Source organism: Oryzias melastigma, linkage group LG6 (genome assembly GCF_002922805.2).
Source record: "Oryzias melastigma strain HK-1 linkage group LG6, ASM292280v2, whole genome shotgun sequence".
In the NCBI taxonomy this organism is placed as follows: Eukaryota; Metazoa; Chordata; class Actinopteri; order Beloniformes; family Adrianichthyidae; genus Oryzias; species Oryzias melastigma.
In genome coordinates this window covers 16,084,780-16,103,506 of record NC_050517.1, presented here as the reverse complement: position 1 = coordinate 16,103,506, position 18,727 = coordinate 16,084,780, and the positions used below count along the sequence as shown (strand labels likewise).

Sequence of the window (18,727 nt, the reverse complement as noted above, 5' to 3'; positions counted from 1 at the left end):
GATCATTTAGCTTCTTGTGCTGCAGACGTTTACTGATAGATTCACACTTGGTCTGAGTTAGTAATCAACACAACTGATTTCCATTCACTGATGATGATAAGGAGTCTGGTTGAGACCTTTGACTTGGATGTTACTCATGGGATTTGTTTCTCTCCATTTCCAAGGTAGGTTCTAGTGCAGCTCTGCCTTTGATTGTGTTTCAGAAACACTTTCCTCTATTTGTCCTGTTGTTTCTGACTCAGCTTCTGCATTTTAGTTCATCAAAGACAGTATTTTAATCTTCATCTCAACCTGTCTACCTCTGATCTCCGGCATGGTTTGGAGTCCATCACAAACCTTAAAGTCTATGGAAAGTCTGGAATTTTTGTTCAGAACATCTTCTCCAGCTCTGATATTTATACATACTAAAACCCAAAATGTCCTTGTCCAAGCCAAGAGTTATGAACAGATTTAGCAAACATCTACTCCTTGCTTGTGTGAGTATTACGTTTTTTTGTTACATCTTTGTCATTTTGAATGAACATTTCTCTTCAAACCAACACTGATCCTGAATTAGATCAACATTCTAAGTTAAGGCGTCATCTTTTTCTTTATGTGCAGCTTAGACAGACTAAAGACCTTGAGAGGATCAATTATTTTCTTTTCAGCAGATTCCCTCACGGTGCTGACTATATCTGGTTACCACGGTGACGTGGGAGCAGCCCACTCTCTTCCACTATCTCAAAGACTGATGTAAGTTCTCTGAACAGCAGCTCTTCTGCTTGATGGATATAGTGACGTCTTCTGTGGACACTTAAGAAATCTAATATGACTTTTGCTTGACTTTCAACAAAACTTCAGTCATTAAAAAAAAAAATCTCTATAAAATATGTGATCTCAGTTTTCTGCCATTCATCTTTTTGATGAACCATGGATCCCTGAGCTATATTTCATGATAGGTTTATTAATCACTGAATTTTATTTTTGTCTTCTAATAACTTTATTTTATATCATTATTGTTGGGGTGGGCTAAGCTGAATAACCTATGTCTGCTGGGTCTTTTTTTTTTAAACAAAGTAGTTGGTCTATATTTGATTTTTGTATGAACTCCTCAGGTAAAAGTTGAATACTGGTCCTCCAATTTCATTTTTATTAACAAAATACATTTGTTTTGCATGTCTTTTGGCTGCTTCTTTAAGGGATCGCAGTAGCAACCTGTCGCCTCCATCTATCTCAGTCTTCTGCATCTATGGTGATGCTAGCTTAATGTGGCATTGAAACTAAAACTTGACATTGAAAAATAAAAGATTTTGAAGAAAAACAAACCTTCCATTTTTAACTACAAATTAAATTCAATAAAATTAAAATGTTTTAAGTCACACTTATTTTTAAACACTGATCACCAAGTTAATCCTTTTACACTTTAAGCTCAATAATGGTTAATATCTTTTCTTTTCCCACAACCAGAAAAGCTGTGGATCAGTTTGGGGGTCAGGTTTACTGAAGTTTGCCGATGAACACCTTCATGATAAAGGAAGTGACTGGAGAAGGTGATGAGGTTAAGCTCTTTGACATGAACTCGTCCCGTTGTGTTTTGAAAAACAGGAATACTGCTTATGACCCCAAGAACACTGACCCAACTGTTAAGCATGGAGGTGGAAACATTATGCTTTGAGGGTGTTTTTTTCTGCACCAGGCTTCTTCACCGGGTGGACGAGAGGATGGACGGAGCCATGTACCAGTGAGTACCGGACCGGTAACTTCTTCCCTCCACTAGGAGGCTTAAATTGGTGGTTGATGGGTCTTCCAACAGGATAATGACCTAAAACAAACAGCCGAGGCAATCAAGGAATGTGAAGAAGTACACATGGAGTGGTCCAACTGGTCTCCAGACCTCAATCCTATAGAAAACCACATAGAGAGAACTGAAGCTCAGAGTTGCCACAAAATCTCCAATCAAAAACCTCCTTCTTTAGCTTGTAGATCTCCATCCTCACTCGCAATCTTCTTCTTTCACTTCCACCAAGTTTTCTCTTGAACTACGAACCACAATAGTGTTCAGAAATCTGTTTTGTTTGTTGTTTCTCTCGCCCTGTTGTAAACTAACCAACTTGTATGGAAAGTAGTTTAAGGACAGTTTAAGGTTTAATTCAGTAGTTTAAGGTCTTTGAAGTTTTCCACGCTCTGTTCCTTATTATTAATCATTGATGTCAGATGACTCACAAACATCTATTCATAGTTAAAAGGCTCTACATCATGTGAAGTACAGACATTTTAGAATAAATGCTGGTATGTTTCAAAGAGCTTGGGTACAAAGCAGCCATGTCTTTACCTGAGGGTCATCAGATTGTTCTGAAATTTCTTTTCATTGTAATTCTACAGGCAAAAAGAGACCCAGGGTGCCATCTAGTGGCCAAGTTACTCTAAAAGTGTAATTTTCCTGCTTTTGACCATCAACTATTGTGGAAGCTTGTTGTTAATTCTGTCTGAAAATAAAGATCCTAACAAATTTTGACTTAAAAATCTCAAAATGATGAAAAATCTCAGTTTTCTTTTGCAGTAAACGTTTAAGATGATCAATGGATTGCACTGATGTTATTTTAGACAAAGATTCACAAATCGGGACATTTTTAGATAAAAGAAACTTGAAAAGTAAAAAATTCCAGATTTTGGAGAAAGAAACCAGCAAAGCAAGTTTGGCCTTGATGAAAAGACTGACGTATCAACACTGTCAAAGCGTCTGCAGACAGCACGGCTACAGAAGAAGAAAACCCCAAATGTAAAACAAAATCCATCCAACACCATTTCTTCTCTCTGTCCCTCTGCCAATTATTGTCAGAGCCACATAAGCTAAAATGAGATTACCGAGGGCGCGCTCACCAGACAATGCAACGCAGGCAGACATGATCCAGTCGCCACAGCTCCCAAACTATTCACACACCCCAACCCCATTTTGAAAACTCTGGGTTTTTGGGTTGTGTTATTATTTTTTTTAAATGAGAACTCTTACTTGTGACAAAATTCAAAAAATGTTCCTGCAGGGGGCAGCAAAGTTGTAAATAAACCTATTGTGTTCAAAAAAATGGATTGTTTCCATTTTTTTTTTTACTTTCAGTTTTAAGACACAAGATAATGAGTTTTTGCACATAAAAGACGGAGACTCAGAGGTTTCATACTGTACTGCTATTGCCAAATCCTTTCTGCCTTTTCAAATCAAGGACAGATTAATATTTTCACTTGCTACTTAGAAATATGTTTTTAAAACTGAACATATTGTTTGCAATTCAGGGCATTTTGATTTTAAAACTGTGACTTTAGTTCTCAGTTGTAGTGGCACAAATATTACTTCATACTTTGACAAACACTTCAACAGAACCTTTTGTGGTTTCTCTTTATTATAGCAAAAAGCAAGTGGTGTTCCAAACATATCAGAGGTATGAATTGGACTGAAATGTGACATTTTGTCTGTGATCTGAAGGATTAGAACAGGAGCTTCTTCAGTCTTCATCCGTCCCTCCATTTTCTGGTGCTGGATATAGAGGTGAGACAGTTTCGTTAGTACAGTAATCATGTACAGTAGCTTTAAAATGAAGGAAGATTATCTAATGCTCTCACCTGCAGTCATCAAAAGTTTCCAGTCATCCTTCAGCCTGCTTCTAATCCTCTCCACAGCTTCAGCATCCTCCGTGGGTGAAGCCTGAAGCTGTCCTAGAGGAGGAGCAGGGTTCCCCAGCAGGACAGCGGCTGTTGGGTCCACACATGCCTTATCGTCCTCCTTAAGGATAACAACAAGAACACTGATCTCTGACACTCCACCCAAAACATTAAATATTACCCTTGGCATCATACCTGCAGTAATACCAGTGTGTGTCCCTGTGCAAAGCTCTGCAGAAGGCCTGTTAGCTGCAGCCACGCACCGTCACAAACTTCACTACCTGGCGTCCGAACCAGCAAGACGAGCCTGGGGTTGTATTGATATCCGAGGGGTAAGAGGACGCTAAACACCGATTGGAGGAAGCCTGAGGAGTCGGTGCAGCTCTGTGAGAGGTAAGGAAAGTCTTAATGAATATTGTTCTGTATGTTTTCAACATCATTATCTTTAAATTCGAGGATCTTATGGGAACCTTTTTTTTTTTAAAGTAATCCTCTTATTTTTCTAAAAAAAAATACCTTTTTTAGACAAACAGGAACATAGTATTTACTCTCCTGTTCCACAGTATTTTCACAGCTGATCTGAACCACAAGTGTTTTCCTTAAAACAGAAAAAAAAGTAAACACATTTTTGGTCCAAAATTGAAAAACTTTGTTTTTAATTATCAATGGTAGTTACCCATCTTCTTTGATGTGACTTGGAATATTTCCATTGCCGACACAGACGAGGAGAATCCTGCAGACAGACAAGAGTCACTCCATCAGACTTAAGTTCACTGTAAAAGGACTAATGATAAATAAATGCTACTTGTGCTTAAATGAAGATAGTTATTCTCTCGGTTAAGTAATCATCTGTTTACAACTCAAACATGTTCTGTATCACATTTAAATTCATGCATATGTACCATCCTAGGGGTTGAGAATGACGTATGCAAATAGAAAACATTTTACTTATTAAACTCAAACACAGCCTAAAATAAAAAAAGGCCTAAATTAGTCAAACAGCTAGCATGTAAATATTAGCTAAACACAAAATGGGAAAAGAAAAAAAAACAAAAAAACAAAAAGCCTAAATTAGCCAAAACAGCTAACATGTAGCTGAAATATTAGTCCAAAACATAGACAGTCTAATTAGAACTTATACAGTCAATTCAGTTCTTATACAGTTATTTGAACTTATACAGTTATTTCTTATACAGTCAATGGTCCAAAATGGCTTAAAAATCCAGAATAAATCACTTTAAAACTTAAATAACATTCAATAGTTTTCTTTCCATAAAAATATATTTTGTCAAAATTATACAAGTTAAAAATGAGCGCAACATTTCACCATATTACCCATCAGAGGTGTATCAACCTTCTTACAGACCATATTTTCACAAATGTTTTATCATACATTTTACAGAACTGTTAAATGGATTTGTCCATCAGTAAGATATTAAAACAAAACAACATTTTCAGCAACTTTTGATCAAGTTGAAACTCTACCGGCTGTTGTCTTCAGCAGCAACATGCTGGACAACACATGTCATCGCCATGGTGACGTCACCAACCAACGCCAAGCCATTACGGATCTGGTGGAAGTGATAATCTTATGGTTTGTTTACTTTTCTGGTAAAAACATAAAAAAGACAAGAACTGATACTTTACCTCATTCTTCTTCATTCTCTCAATGAGGGAAAAAACTCTAGAAAAAGCGGTGAGAGGATCGTCATCTTTAAGGAAATCCTTCCTTTAAAAACAAAAATATAAAACATATATATGTTTGATTCAGAATAATACTAACATTGTAAAATAATAATAATATTCACTTCAGGATGAGCGAGTGTGGATTGAGCTCCTCCGCTGAGCCGAGGCGTTCGCAGGCATCCGGACAAACCACGTCATCAGGAAGAACTACAGCCGAACAAACAGGAGGAGAGACGCGCTTCAGAGGTTCAGCCCAAATCTTTTCCTCTGTGCCGCTTTGCTCCTCTTCTGCTTGTTCTTTGGCCTCTTCTCCAGATAACTTAACGCGTTTGGTGCTAATCTCAGAGGTGGGGAGATCCACTGGAGAAAGAAGCAATTCCAGGTGGAAATTGGTTAAAAAATAAAAATAAAGATAATGGCTGAAACTACTACTAATATAATGTCTACTAAAAAGGTGAAATGATTCATCGTGACACATACTGTACCTGCATGTTTGAGGCAAGACCAGTGTTGTCTGTGAGCTGCTCTGACACTCTGAAGAGACTCCAGTGCGCTGAAGGAAAGAGACAAACTGCAGCATTAATCAAAAATGCTCAGAAACAAGTTTGAATGTTGAAGACATTCACCTTCTGCAGGGACCACTGAGATCTGTGAGCGGAGGAAGAGGATCTCCAAGTAGACTCTGAACTGTCTGACACACAGACTGTCCAAGGGAAGTCAGGTTGTATCCTCCCTAAGAAATAAAAAAAGACATTTAATGTCTCAGTGTTTTTCACGCCATCACATTTGTTTTCAGGATTTGTGAAATGATCTGACCTCCAGGACAGCACACAGCTTCCCTCCTGCCAAGTTCATCAGCAGATGAGTCAAGTGGGCAAAGATTTCAGGGGTAGCACACATTTTCCCCTGAAAATAGTGAAAAAAACCATAACCCAAATCTATTTTTTATCAAATAGAAGTTAAACAAATAGATCCTCTGCAGTTAAAGTTCTCTCCTCTAGTCATGAAAGTCTATTTATTCACCTGCAACTATCTGCTGCACCATTTTAATGCTGTAATGCCAATCTTTATTCTCATTTATTTTATTTTTTTAACCTTTTAAGTTAATATTAAGATTAGTTAAAATAAAACAAGTTAATTGGAGATTAAATTTAAAACCCTGCAATATTTAAAATGTCAAGAAAAACTATACATTAAATTTGATAAATAAATATAAAGAATAGTGTTTTCTTAAATTAAGGGAAAAAAATAATGAAAAAAATTGTAAACTTAAAAAAAAATCAATTATTCCAAATAGTTTCTCATTAATTTGCCATTTCAATTAATTTAAGAGCATTTTATTTTGTAAGGTTAAGTTCATGACTTGTTCCTTACTTTAAAAACAGGACTTTCCAGAGAAAAATCCTTGTGACATTACATAAAGCTGAAACTGCAGGTAGCAAAGACAACATGAGGATATCCAAGTTTATTACAGGTAAAAATTTGAGAGGAAAAAAATAAATAATCCAGTAACATGCTGGTAAATCTTAATTGGTACCTCTGGATCACCAATGGCTGAGTCAAAACCTGCACACACCAACACCAAATCTGGGCAAAACTATGGTAAAGAATAACAAAATCATGCACATAATATGTCATACTTTGAGTAATATTTCAATAAATGTGATTTTTTTTTTTTCCTCAAACTGGCTCACCTCATAGGCGACTGGCAGAAGGATGTGACAGAAAACTGAGAGGTAATCGCTGTTCTCCATTCCCACCTGCAACATCATAAAGGGCCTCACATGTAAAACGACAAGAATGCAAAAAACACATCTAAATTCATTAGATTCTAAAATGAATCATAGAACCTCAAAGAACAGATCAAGATTTTAAATTAAAATCTTTTAATATAAAAACTTCAATCAAAATGAAATTTAGAAACTTTATGGATGTGTTTCTAGGGGAATAATTTATAAGTAATTACCAAAAGGTAGTACAAAATCTGACAAAAAGCTTGATTTTGGGGATAATACCAATATCTGAGTTACCTAGAACTACTTTCTAAACATGTTGTGCATCTTTTTAATGTTTTTTTACTTTTAATATTTGTAACAAAGTAACATAGACTGAAATCTATATGAGCTTGGATAATTTAGAATGTGTGTGAACTCACAATGTAATTTTTCTATAACCCCCCATACTGGGTCATATAGCGTAACTAAATTATAACAAACTATTTCTAATCTTTGATAGAAGTTGCTTAAGCTTAATACATGACCAAAGCTATCCTAAACTAAAAAAAAGTCCTTAATTGAGAAATAAGTTTTTAAAATCCATTTTAAAAGGTTACAAATTAGGTAAAGAAACTGTGGTTGTTTCAATTCATTGCTGAAAAATAATATATTTATCTTCAAATAACCAGAAAACACATGGTGTGACTTCAAATGATACAAAAAGGAAAAAACTCCACCATATAGTTAAAGATTTGAAAAAACTCAGTTTAATTCTGTGGTTAAGCTGAGTATCTAACCTTGCTTAAAGGTTCTAAGTAATAATAAATCAAATGCTCCGTTACTTTATATTTTTTCTCTTGACGTCAAATAAAACAAATTACAGTCCTTTGACACAAATACTTGTTGGTTAAATTTGATAATGCTGGAGAAATGCTCATTACTGGCGACGGGAGAAGCAACCGCATCAAGCTGAACATCTATTTTGAGCTATAGCTGACCTTGTTCCAAGGCACGTTTATGTTGAACCCAGCTCCGTCCCCTTTGCCAACGATGTCATAGTCTGAATCTCTAAGGTGGGGCCAGAATTTCTGATGCTCATATCGGTGCCAAGAAAAGTAGAGGACACTAATGAGGAAGAAATAAGAGAAAGCAGAATTTAAAAAAACATAATATGATTTAGCTACAAGAACTTCCATCAGTAAAGACTCACCTTGGATCATCTTCAAAGCAGTACTGCACTCCCTGACCATGATGGATGTCCCAGTCTACTATCAAAATCCTGAAAAAAAAGTTCAACTGTTTTCAAAGAGCCTGCTTTAAAACATGTGTGTCCCAGTTAATTAACAGGAAAGATTCAAAACCTTTTGACTCCATATTTCTGCTTTGCATATCGAGCTGCTATGGCCACATTGTTGAACACGCAGAAACCATTGGCTGCACTGCGCATACTGTGATGTCCTGGAGGTCTAGCAGAAAAGAAAGAAAGTCATAAAATTTCAGGCTCTTCTGCATTGTTTTAATATACAAGCTGCAATAAAGAAACAAAACAAGTAGCACAAGAACAAGAAGTTTCCTCAATGAGTAACCATTCCTCACCTGACCAAAGCCATGCCATTCTTCACTTTTCCCATCATAACGCCGTCCACCAGCTGCAGTGCAGACCCTACAGCCAGCTTGGCACAGTGGTAGATGTTCTAGGGCAGGAAGTGGCAAGAGATATTTAAAGGAGACTTCAACACCCATGTATGAAAAAGTTTTGACGGGAAGTAACACTAACAGGGTGGAAGTAAACATCACCATACTGAAGAGTGAACTCTTTCAAGTCTTCTAAAGTCATATGAGGAGTCTGCTTCACTGCCTCCAGATATTCCTCACTGTTGGGTTGAGAAGAAGGAAACAACAATGATAAGTCATACCAGATGTTTCTCTCTCTCTCTTTTTTTGTTTTTACTTTGAACCGTAAAAGAGGGAGGAATCCGGTGATCCTTCAGACCGCTAACCTGTGAACCAAAAGAATCTCTGCATCCACCGCCTCACGGACAGGAAGAGAGACGCAGCGATCTGCGAGTCCATTTCTGACCAACGCCTCGTGACTTGCCGTCAAGCGCTCCGGTACTTCAATCTTACATGCTGGACTGAAATGCACAAAAAAACAAACAAAAAAAAAAAAACACACACACACACACATTACATTTTTTTCATGTATTTTACTTTGTTTTCTGGATATTTCTAATATTGGTTGAGCACTAGACAAAAACCACAAAAATAGAACAGGTCTAAGACATAGATAGAAGTAACGAGTAAACATTTATTTTAGCTATCCAACCTCAAATGGGGTACTTCTGTTCAATTTAGTTGTAAACACCTTTACCTAAATACACTTAATATACATTTCTATCATACGAAGTCAGTTTATCTAAAGGAAGAACAATAGATAAAATTGAATAAATGAGAATCTGCAATTACAATAAACATCTTTATATGCCAGATTTCTTTAATTTCCTCTTAAAAACATATTAAAATTGAAGTTTATTGACTAAAGGGGGAAAATGTTTAGTAACAAAAACATTTTATGCTAACACTTAAATTATTATATTTTTAATAAATTGATTAAAAAACTTTTAAAGTGGCCCTACTTTTCTTGAGTGTGTCGTTATTATTTGTCCGTAGTGCAACATCGAGGCTTTTCTTTAGTTCCTACCATCCAAACACTGTTCTCCTTTCGTTTTTGTGATCCATTTATTTAATGAGATTTAGAATAGGCTAAATACAGTAATGTTATGACTTTTCTGATCACAATCAATATTACAACTTGAAAGGTAACTTAATATGCAAACTTCTAAGTAAGGGGTTGTGCGAATTAATTTTATTTAGATAGAGAAAAGCTTTTTTCATGTGACAGACAGAGCAATAATAGTTCACGTTAAACTAAAATTAAGAGATCTATTTGCAATAATTATATTATATCAACTAGGTACATTTTAACCGCGAAATGCTGTCCGAATATTTACAATATATTTTATTCAAAATCGAAAAGTCGGCAACATGAGATTGTATTTACTTACTCAACCCACAGCAGTTTGTATTTGGTCATTTCCTCATCATAAATCAGAGCGGTTCCCATCGTATTTACTGGCTTCTTTTCTTGAAAAGACTCCAAAAAGTGCAACAGAAAAAAAGAAGAAAAAAAAGTCTTCTTCTTTTCATAGTGCCCGGCAGCCTGTACACTGGTGGGTGTAATGCTGCCCCCTACAGGTGTTCTTTAAAATTAAATAAAATCTTACAATACAGACCAGTTCAATGGAGAAAATAAATGAATTTTTCAAATCACTCATCATAAACATCAGAAAATGTCTAGATTTTTTTCCAAATATTTTATTTTTCAAAACCAAGTTTCATTTCAATGGCGTATTAAACTGAAGTCATAATGCTATATGCATCCTCTTCTCTCTCACCAACCACCCTCACGTCCTCCCAGACTACATTCAAGATTATGAGTCATTATAACATAATGATTCTCATCTGTTACTTTTAGATTATCTTCCACTTCAGCAGGTAGTTTGAATAAAATAACTACAACACTGATTCCTTTATATAGGATTCCCCTGATGTTAAACAGACAAACCCTAAATCCTGCTGTTCTTTGTATTTATTTTTGTTCAAACTAGAAAATGAGACAAAAACTCCAAATACTGAAGGAAATAATTTATTGACTGTCCAAATTTATGTGGAGAGCAACATGAATGAGGGGAATACTAGTTTTTACTAGTGTCCTTGGATGATGTTCAGGGCACCAGCACAACTCTCATGGTGTTGGTGTAACCAGAGCCTGGGCGCCAGCCGGTCACTACAATGGCAACATCTCCAGACTTGAAGAACTTGCGGTATTTGCCTGAAAAAAAAGAAAAAAATTACAGACCATTCTCTCCTGTTGTCACTTCCTATAATTATGATCATTTCTAAACAAGAACAAAAAATGAAAACTTCCACTCACCATATTCCATGGCAAAGTTGACGCGCAGGTCAACATCTTCGGCCCAGACGTCGTTGGCTGCCTTGGTGTAAAGCAGTGGGTAAACGCCACGGTAAAGGTGAGCCTGGCGTGCGGTCTGACCACAGCGGGTCACGGCGAGGATGGGGGCACGGGGCCTGTACCTTGACAGCATGTGAGCAGACCTGCAAAAGACAGACGTAAAGTATAGATTTAGGCTTGTGTTGGTTGGCAGTAAGTAAACAGGAGGTCAAATATTGTTTTTGTTCTTGCAATAACAATACAATTTGATGAAATCTGCAAAAGAGCATCTTCTAAGCAATGTGTAAACGTTTGTTAGCCTCACTTGTTCTAAACTTTAGTGTTTTTAATTAAAACACTATATGAATCAGTGCAGCTTTCAGTGATGTGGATCAAATGTGAGGAACTCCAAAACGAGTTAAAATTAGCTTGTGTAATGTCAGAGTTCAAATCTAAGGAGGTGTCAAGGAGAGAACACATTGATAGCAGCCAACGCTGACACACTTAATACGAGCCGGAGGTTAGTAAGCCGAAGCCATCAAAAATGCTGCTGTTGCTGTGTGGCGAGTTTCGGTGGCAGACGCCGTGACTCGGAGCTTTACAGAGAGGCGTGACAGTGTAAAGGGGCTTTTACCTGCCGCTCTTGGTCAGCACGATGATGGCGCTGGCGCAGCACTTGAAGGAGGCCTCGACGGCGCCGATGGCGACGGTCTCTGTGGGGTCACGGGTCAGATGGGAGGTGCGACGCAGCTCCTCAAACATCTGCCTGTGAAACATGGCCGCCTCGGCTTCACGGGCAATCTGAAAAAAAAAAATTATAACATTTTTAAAAACACACCCAGGAGTTCAGGCTGCACGGCTAGCTTCAACAAACATCTGTTTGTGCTTTAAAACGACAAATAAAAGTAAGTTTAGTGCAAAGGTCTTCATACCTGAAAGAACACAGACAAGAAGCTAAACAACAGCTGCAGCCATGATGTCCGGGACTGTTTCTGTGCACTGCAGACACTATTTGAACAATCACATCACACAGTTACAGCACAATGCAATGATGCAGAAGAACCCACAAAGAAACTAAACAAGAGCTGTTAGTTTCACCCAAATTTAAGTCAATGACATTCTATTATGCACCAGGAAAGTTAAGAAAAATGCCAACTACTAAAGGACTCTTAAAAACACTTAACATGCAGAATTTTATAATAAACCCAAAACAAAACCAAAAGAATTCTCTACAAAGATAAACTTGAGTAATTTTTATATATATATATATCTATATAAAACTTTTACTACTGGAAGATTTAAAATAGTTATGCTTCAAGAAAGCAGAGAAATAATAAAAGTTTACTATACAACACTTAAACTGCTCAAGAGTTAAAAAAACAAGTTTTTTATCAGAATTGACTAAATTTATTTATAATTTCTTTGCAGGAATAGTATCAAACCAAGCAAAGTTTCACATATGAGTCAGACAGAACATGCAGTCACTCTTGTAATTGTTCAAACCCTGATCAAGAGGTAACACAAAGAGGAACAGATCTTACCCTGTGCTGTGTGCGCACAGATTCCAGAGGGTAGTCTCCCTTGGCGGTCTCGCCGCTAAGCATGATGCAGTCGTTACCGTCCAGCACAGCGTTGGCGACATCGTTCGCCTCTGCGCGGGTGGGACGTGGCTTCTTGGTCATGCTTTCCAGCATCTTTTTGTAGATAGAGAGCCCGCTTAGTTTCATTTCAACAAATTTGAATGTATTCATTACTTTTTCAGCTTGTCTGATACCTGTGTGGCACAGATGATAGGCTTGCCAATCCTATTGCACTTGCCAGTCATCATTTTCTGAGCGATGAAGACTTTCTCTGTTGGGATTTCGATGCCCAAGTCTCCACGGGCGACCATGATGCCATCACTAGCCTCCAGGATCTCATCAAACCTATACATCAAATCGGAAAGAAGAAATTAAAAGTTTGAAAAACAAACGTACTTTTACAGCCATACCTGCAGCACCCACCTGCGCACGCCCTCGTGGTTCTCCAGCTTGCTGATGATCTTGATGTCCTTGCCTTTCTCACCCAGGACTTTCCTGACAGCCTGAACGTCAGCCGCTTTACGGATGAAGGATGCAAAGACCATGTCCACACCCTGCTCCAGACCAAACTGCAGGTCCTGAATGTCTTTGTCAGACAAAGCTGGCAGGTCCACAGCTGCTCCGGGCAGGTTGACGCCCTTCTTGCTGCCCAGAATGCCTCCATTCTCAATCTCACACGACAGGTAGTCGTTGCCTAAGAATATCCAAGATATAGAGACAATTACAACCACAAGGAGCCTCAGAGAATCATTCACTAAGCTTTAAAAAGAAGTGCTTACCAACTTCCTTAACCTTGAGTGAGATCAGACCATCATCAACATAGACGTTGTTTCCGACCTGCAGCACCTTGGTAATGTTTTTGTAGTCGACCCACAGATAATTCTCATCACAGTTGTCCTTGTACTTGTCATCAAGGGTGACCTTAATGTTCTGACCCTTTTTCAGCTCCACCTCTGCAGTGCCACTCTGTACAACACCAGAAACTCGTCATTTTTTTTCCCTGAAAAAACAAACTTTGATCTATTCTATATACTCACGCCCTTGATGAGACCGGTCCTGATTTCTGGTCCTTTGGTGTCCAGAGCGATGGCCACTGGCCTGTACTCAACAGTACCTGGGACAAAGCTCTCGGTTGCCTCGCGGACATTCTTGATGGTTTCAGCGTGGTACTGTTCAGGAAATAGAGATCACTGTATCAAAAACTATTAAAGCATCTAAACCTAATATTAACTTTAAACAAGTAATTATAGCCTCACACTAGGCTCACACTTTAAATGGTCACACCAGGAAAAAAAACGAAGCTGAACGACAGGTGGTCAAACAGGCAGCTAGACTCGGCTACAAAACTGTCAAGGTTGAAGCATAACTTCACACAATTTATCACATGACACGCCTTTTCCCAAAATAGTTGACATGGATGCCTGAGTTCAGCAGAATATTTGACATTTTTTGCTTATGGAACATCACTGCTATGATCAGAATGCCATGTATGGGCAGTGAATGTTCTATGTATGTTCTATGAATGTTCTCCTGAATTTCCCTGAGGACTTCCAAAGGGATTAATAAAGTATTTTCTATTCTATTCTACAAATAAAGGCCATCTGAAAAATAAAAATACTGCAGTGAAAACAGATGAGTGTTTGGTCAATATTGTTCCCTCGGTGTTCCTTCTCTTAATCTACCCCTGCTGTTGCTGTGAGTGTGACTGCTATTAATAGTGACACTGGCAAGTGGCCCATGGATGACAGAGAGGTCATTTATTTGTTTCCTCTAAGAATACATTCAGTTTGTGTGTGTCTTTTCCAAAACTACCATACAGGATAAGCTTTAAGTTTTTATGTCATAGCTAATAAGATGAACTCAGTGATTTCCATTGATATCAGAAGTCATGACTTTTAAAGGCAAAAGGTCAACAGTGAAAGGTCAACCAAAAAGGCTGATACAGTATGCCTTTAATTTACAACACAGACCTACGGGTCAATAACATGTTCTTAGATCACATTACAGAAGTGACAGGAAAAATGTCAGAGTGGCAGTTCTGTCTAAGATGGAAGGCTGACTTTTTTCCTCCCACTTTTGCTGCACTTTTCAGTGTGTTACAGTATTTGAAATAAACTTGTTAATGATCCCCATGGGGGCTTTTATCACCAGCTGGATTTAGGAAATTGCTGCCTCTGAATTTTTTGCAGGTTTGAAGTGTTCCAGCAGGCAAAGCAATCAGTCTCGTTTTCACTCACTTCGTGGGTGCCATGAGAGAAGTTCATTCTTGCAATGTTCATCCCAGCTTTGATCATTTCCTTGGCCATGTCTACAGATCGGGATGCGGGCCCTGTGTTGAAAAGGTGAGTCAGCAGAAAGAGACATCTCATTTAAGCATGACATGCCAAAAGAACAGATCAGGAAAGTATCAAAGTATCAGGTTGTTTCTGTAAGGACTTCAAAAATCTGTAGACTCTGACCGATGGTGCAGACGATGCCGGTGTTACGAGACACGGCGGGCTCAGAGTCGATGTCCAGCAGGCACATGTGCTCGATATACGTATCGGCCATGGCAGCATGCATCTGCTGGGTCTGCATAACGGAAGAACCTGCATCCTTTGCCTTAGACATGACTGAATCCGTATCTGCAGGAAAAGTCCTTTACAAACAAACAGAAAAATGACAATGTCTTAAAAGCACAACAAAGCTAATTAATAAGCCTACAAAATAAACAGGATGATAACAGAATAGACATATATACACTGATGGGACATTTAAGGCGTGGAAGACATGATTCGTCCATTGCAACAAAGAAAAGCAAGTACAACATTCCCTAAAAAAGTGTATAGATGCAAAAAAAATTATCATTTCACTTCATAGTTATGTGAACTATTTATGGCTTACATGTAAGTCTCTCACAGTGCAGAATATTTCAACAGCTTTATAGAATTGTTGCAGAGCTAAATGAGCGGATTTACTCAGATTTACTTTTTATGGGCACAAGAGGGAACTTTTTTTGTCAAACAAATGTATGTGTTTTTTTAAGAAAAACTTCAAATATTAGAAAAAAGTTATACAATCAAAATGTTATTGGGTCAACAAAGCAATATTAAAAGAAACTTTTCAAAAGCCAATTAAAAAAATATGTAAAGTAGCATAATATACAAGCTTTATTACAGGATATATGCTAAAAATGAAATGAAACAAAAAAAATAGAAGAGACATATGCTTTATATGCTCACTTTTTCATGTCTGTAAAATGAAAACCTGTTATTAAAAGTTACTACAGAACAGAAGGACTAGAATAACTTCTTTATTAAAAGACATGAAAATGTCCTCGACTCTAACACCAAATTAGGTCGAGCATATATCTGATTTCTTAAGTATCCCTTTTCAAATGTCTGTATATACTCACCTACTGAGAGAAGTTTGCAGGGACCGGGGCGCCTCCGGCTCTGGCCGGGGTGCCTGATTTTATACAAGGAGGGACTACTTCTTAGTGTGTGCTACGGCCCGGTGGGGTTGCTACTTTGCCTAAAGAAGCGCGCAGTAATCGAGTCCAAGTAGCGGTTAAGCTAGCTGAGGTTGAAGAGTGTAAATAATATTAAATGTTTTTACAGGTTAAACAGCGGTCTACCTTCTTTTGATTATTTATTTTTTTTAAAGAAAGAGATAATAATCACAGTCTTGCATAACTTAAACATATCTAAGATTTGTTGGCGCATTATTTATTTGGAGCTCACATTCAATTCAAACTGAGTTACCTTTATTTTTTAAAAAAAACAGTCTTTAAAAAAAATAAGGTTATTTTTAAGTAATATGGACCAATGTTGTTTTTCATTATTATTTTCAACGAAATTATTTTTATCTTTTGGAGCATTTCATGGAATACGACACAAATTCATAAATGTTGTGTCTTAACTTTATAATAACGAACATCTTTAGAGCTGGAAAAGGGGGGAAAACATCTAATCAGTTTAGAGATAAAAAAAAAAAAATAACCAATGTGGTGAAACTAATTATAAATATCTTTTTTCCCCCTATTAGTGACATTTAAAATGCAGCTTTGAAAATATGTGTTGAAGAAATGGAAAGAAAAGAAAGAATGGCCTGAGGTTGAGTTCTAATTTCTCAATAATTCAACTCCAGCTCCCTCTTGTGGTGAACTAGGAGAACTACATGAACCCGACAGTTTGGGAGGAAACTCTTGAGTTGATATCATGAGCTGTAGGCTATTCCTTATGGAACTCCAAACTGTTCACAATTAAATAAAATAATGCGAAATATATATGGAAAAAACTTGACGTAAGTGCAACAGTTGGCAGGCCGCAATCTCCCCGCTCCGCTCCATTCTGATGCATCCACTTTCAGACAAATACATTCTCTTTGTTTTTACTTGTCTGAGCTGGCATCTGGCTCATAATTTTACGGCGGGATAGCTCCAATGTTACTTGTCATTTTTGTGTGTGTTTTTGTTCAGTATAAACAAAGGATTGATGGGACAGGACACGCAGTTCCGCCCAAAACTCAGAGGTGAATTTCTAATTACCTATTGGAGAAAATATGTCCTAGCACACAACAAAGGTTTTTTGGTTATGCCCAAAAACTACATAATCATGAATAAAAGACCACTGGGAGTGCTTTTGCAATAGATCAAAAGATGACCGGAGTTGGTCTTGCATGAACTTCACAGAACACTACTTTGATATGTCTAAAAATAGATGATAGGAATAAAAGCTCTAGTACAGAAATTGAGATATGGCTTGATTAACCCTAGAGCACTATCGCCGGGTGATTTTTCCCTGAGCACAAGTATTTACATGATATTCAATATATTGCATTTTACTGAGTGTCATGGGTCCCTGGGTAAAGTCTCACATGTCCCAGTAATGGGTGGACCAAAGACCGAGTCTCTAGTATCATTATTTGTTTTTATTTTTTTAGGAATTTTTTCTACTTAATTTCCTAATTTTCAGTAAATTTCGAGCATGTTTTTAGGATCTTCTTTTGTATTTATTTACCATTTTGTTACATAAACCAAAGTTAAAAATAAGATTAAACTACTCTAATTTATCACGTGTTGGCATATTTTGATCTTTTTTTTAATGATAAATATTTTTTATTGGGTATATTATATCGGGTGAAAATTAAAAGTAATGGAGTAACTTTTTATAGTGAAACGTTTAACTGTAAAACCAATAATGAAGTTGATCGGGTATACAGACTAAACTGACTAGCTGCACTTACATTTTAACCATCCTCGGTTGTGTTTACGTTGACAGCGTAAACCAGGATTGGTGATAATGTGGCTCTCCTCAGACATGAGTGGGTGTTTTTTTCTAAGTGGATTACCTTTACAAACGAGCAGTCCTGCACAGATGTATTTAGTCCAAGAAGTGTCTAATCTGAGCTGACTGCAGAGCAGCAGGCGTCTGCTAACAAGGCTAACTGATGATTAAGGTCAGTCTGCGACTCCACAGACAAAGGAACTAATAGACGACAAACATCGCCATCCTTCAAGTCTGCGGTCAAGGATGTCTTTTAATAGTTTCCTGATGTAATTTGTCAAGAATTTTGCTTTTTTGTGATGATCATCTCAAGCTTTGACTTCTGGGTCAAAACAGAAATCATGAGTGGAAGATATTCTGTAAAGTCTTGGACCGTGGCAGCCCCTGGCCTCATCTTCACCTCTCTCTGGACCAGGCTTAGCTGACGCCCCCCATAAAAAAATCATGCTGTGAGTCACATGACCTAGAAGTCCGGCTGAAGGTGTGGAAACGTCTCTGTTCAAAACAGAAAGAGCTGCCACACAGAAACAGAATTTTGACTTGACATTTACCTCAAATATGTGAAATTATTTTTCCTCACATTGGTAAGTTGTTTCTTTTTTACATTCCCAGGAATAATTTAATCTACTTTTTGAGTTATTTCATTGAAAAGCATTCCTGCATGTACATAAAAGAACAGAAGAACATAAACTAATGTAAAAAGAGAGAATTAATGATGTTTCTGTGCTTGTGCCTGTTGTTGGACGGCATCCATAGAGTGGCGTTTATTTCTTCTGCAACTGTCAACTGGAGTAAACACTGTTTATTCCTAAAAGGAGACAAACATCTGAACAC

General features: G+C 37.4%; 2 protein-coding genes and 1 long non-coding RNA gene across 3 annotated transcripts; 1 reads left to right on the top strand and 2 right to left on the bottom strand.

The window, feature by feature from the left end:
• Positions 1-90: 90 nt before the first annotated feature.
• LOC112151710 lies at positions 91-1,721 on the top strand. The gene is made up of 5 exons (XR_002920177.1): positions 91-164; positions 257-476; positions 651-732; positions 1,447-1,529; positions 1,676-1,721. It is a non-coding gene; the product is annotated as an uncharacterized LOC112151710 (long non-coding RNA).
• A 1,634-nt stretch (positions 1,722-3,355) lies between these two features.
• Positions 3,356-10,579, bottom strand: hdac10 (histone deacetylase 10). The gene is made up of 20 exons (XM_024282678.2): positions 10,100-10,579; positions 9,035-9,169; positions 8,812-8,908; positions 8,631-8,728; positions 8,396-8,500; positions 8,245-8,313; positions 8,033-8,159; positions 7,014-7,079; positions 6,857-6,916; positions 6,136-6,225; positions 5,946-6,052; positions 5,805-5,872; positions 5,442-5,679; positions 5,281-5,362; positions 5,119-5,204; positions 4,310-4,366; positions 4,150-4,231; positions 3,829-4,017; positions 3,595-3,754; positions 3,356-3,508 (listed from the first exon to the last, which is right to left on the bottom strand). The coding sequence occupies exons 1-20, from the start codon at positions 10,156-10,158 to the stop codon at positions 3,477-3,479; spliced, it is 2,007 nt and encodes a 668-aa protein (XP_024138446.1). The 5' UTR covers positions 10,159-10,579; the 3' UTR covers positions 3,356-3,476.
• Positions 10,580-10,724: 145 nt separating this feature from the next.
• pkmb (pyruvate kinase M1/2b) lies at positions 10,725-16,179 on the bottom strand. Its single transcript, XM_024282513.2, has 11 exons — positions 16,021-16,179; positions 15,086-15,264; positions 14,864-14,955; positions 13,664-13,795; positions 13,406-13,592; positions 13,050-13,320; positions 12,821-12,971; positions 12,588-12,740; positions 11,681-11,847; positions 11,029-11,210; positions 10,725-10,926 (listed from the first exon to the last, which is right to left on the bottom strand). Exons 2-11 carry the CDS (start codon positions 15,234-15,236, stop codon positions 10,820-10,822), a joined length of 1,593 nt encoding a protein of 530 aa, XP_024138281.1. The 5' UTR covers positions 15,237-15,264; positions 16,021-16,179; the 3' UTR covers positions 10,725-10,819.
• Between the last annotated feature and the right edge of the window lie 2,548 nt (positions 16,180-18,727).